The 2,500-nt window shown below is 48.0% G+C and overlaps 1 protein-coding gene across 1 annotated transcript in view; it reads left to right on the plus strand.

The window, feature by feature from the left end:
• Positions 1–2,500, plus strand: part of LOC115124853 (leucine-rich repeat and fibronectin type-III domain-containing protein 4-like) — a 124,965-nt gene that overhangs the window by 99,877 nt on the left and 22,588 nt on the right. The window contains 3 exon segments of the mRNA XM_065021155.1: positions 1–100; positions 598–759; positions 967–1,731. The exon segment at positions 1–100 is cut by the window's left edge and continues 71 nt beyond it. Coding sequence (XP_064877227.1) covers positions 1–100; positions 598–759; positions 967–1,731 — 1,027 coding nt within the window.

The following is a 2,500-nucleotide window of genomic DNA, read 5'->3' on the forward strand; positions in this document are numbered from 1 at the left end:
ACATCGCAGAGGGATGCTTTGGAGGGCTGTACAAGCTGGCTCGTCTGGATATGACCTCTAATAGGCTGAGGACCCTGCCACCTGACCCCCTGTTCGCCAGGTAGGTTACCGTAGCAACCCTGACCCCCCCCCCCCCCTCCTCCTCCAGAGTTCAGAAGTTGCTGGTTCAAGTCTTGGACTGGGAAATGAAAGACTGTGACTCTGAACTGGTAAAGACAGTAGACACATTATATCTACTCAACGTGTGTGACTTACCCGATAACATCATGATGATAGCAACTCTAGGGTCGTGGGTTTGATTCCAGCTGTGGCCAGCCACTGATACTAAAATGTAAACATACTGCTGTAAGTTGCTTTTGATACTGACGGCTGATAAATAGAAACCAACTATCCAAACATTACATATCCCTTAAGGATATGTTGGTTTTCTACATGAGTGAAGCTGAAGTTCTGTAAATATTTAAATGCCGATGCTTTTGGAAGGGTCATAATTAATTAAATTCTTGTTGTTGTTGCGGTATGAGGCTACAGAGTAAACTGAACTGTCAAATTACTTACTTATTACAAATTACTCATTATTTTAGAATTATGTTCCAGGTCTCAGACAGGAGCCATCAGTCCCACTCCCTACAACAGCGTCATCAGTCTGAACTTCGGAGGGAACCCGCTACACTGTAACTGTGAGTTGTTATGGTTACGCAGGCTGGTCCGAGAGGACGACATGGAGACCTGCGCCACGCCCCCTCACCTGGCCGGCAGGTAAAACAGATGATGGTGACAGTGTCTTTGTCCGATTCCGTTCGTTCATTACCGTGAGCTCCGATTCCTAACTCCACCAGGATGAAGATAGTCATGATAATAGATTTTATTTAGATGTTTAAATAGAGCGATAAGGTGTGTGTAATACTGTGTCTCTCAGTGAATGTTAGAGTTAACCTTTCTTCTCTCTCCATCTCACCTGTCCAGGTATTTCTGGTCCATCCTTGAGGAGGAGTTCACCTGTGAGCCGCCCCTCATCACCAGACACACCCACAAGCTCTGGGTCCTGGAAGGTCAAAGGGCAACCCTGAAATGCAGAGCCATCGGCGACCCCGAACCAATCATCCATTTCGTCTCCCCCGATGATCGGATTGTGGCGAATTCCAGCCGGACGACATCGTCCCGGAATGGAACGTTGGATCTCTTAGTTACGGTTGCTAGGGACGACGGAGTGTACACGTGCATAGCGATAAACGCGGCTGGGGAGGCTACCGCAACGGTGGATCTAAATATCATCCTGTTGCCGAATCCAAATGGGAATGTGAACGTTCCAGGGAATGTGACGGTTACTGGGAATGTGACGGTTACTGGGAATGTGAACGTTCCAGGGAATGTGACGGTTACTGGGAATGCTGGGAATTCTAATGGAAAAATTCAGGGTTCTTCGGACATTGCCACTGGAAAAAGTGTGAATTCCGAAGTTGACAATGGAGGGAACACAAGAGTCACGGAAGAGAGGAGAGGAGAGGAGGGAGAGGGGGATGAGGAGGGTGGTGTGGTGGAGGAGGAGGATGGAGGGATTAGGATAGAGGAAGAGGAGGAAGAAGAAGAGGAGAGGATGGTTGGGATACAGGGAGTCACTTCTACTTCAGCACAGGTACGATGGGACCCGGGCCAATCGGCTGGAGCTTACCTGGTGTGGATGTTTCAGTTACAGTACAACTGTACAGCCGATGAGACACTGGTGTACAGGTGAGTCTACTTGCGTTTCCCTGAGTTTACCTGAGTCTACCTGCGTTTACCTGTGTTTACCTGAGTCTACCTCAGTCAAACTGCGATTGCCTGAGTCTACCTGAGACTACCTGAGTTTACCTGAGTCTACCTGAGTTTACCTGAGTCTACCTGAGTCTATCTGAGTCTACCTGAGTCTACCTGCGTTCACCTGAGTCTACCTGAGTCTACCTGAGTTTACCTGAGTCTACCTGAGTTCACCTGAGTCTACCTGAGTCTACCTGCGTTTACCTGTGTTTACCTGAGTCTACCTGAGACTACCCGAGTCTACCTAAGTCTACCCAAGTTTACAATACACATCTGACATCTTGAATCCACCTTACACACCTACACCTGACCTCTCTACACTGACCTATGACCTCTACACTTCTCAAAGCCCAGCCTGGTCTCATAGACTAGACGTAAAGTTAGTATGAAATCTTACGTTTGGTATGGTTACATAAGGGATAACCCTTACCCTAACCCTTACCCTAACCCTAACCCTTACCCTTACCTAACCCTAACCCTAACCCTTACCCTTACCCTTACCCTTACCCTAACCCTTACCCTAACCCTAACCCTAATCCTAACCCTAACCCTTACCCTTACCCTAACCCTAACCCTTACCCTACCCTAACCCTTACACTAACCCTAACCCTAACCCTACCCTTACCCTAACCCTACCTAACCCTTACCCTAACCCTAACCTTACACTAACCCTAACCCTTACCCTTACCTAACCCTAACCCTA

Source organism: Oncorhynchus nerka, linkage group LG8, assembly GCF_034236695.1.
Source record: "Oncorhynchus nerka isolate Pitt River linkage group LG8, Oner_Uvic_2.0, whole genome shotgun sequence".
Lineage (NCBI taxonomy): Eukaryota > Metazoa > Chordata > Actinopteri > Salmoniformes > Salmonidae > Oncorhynchus > Oncorhynchus nerka.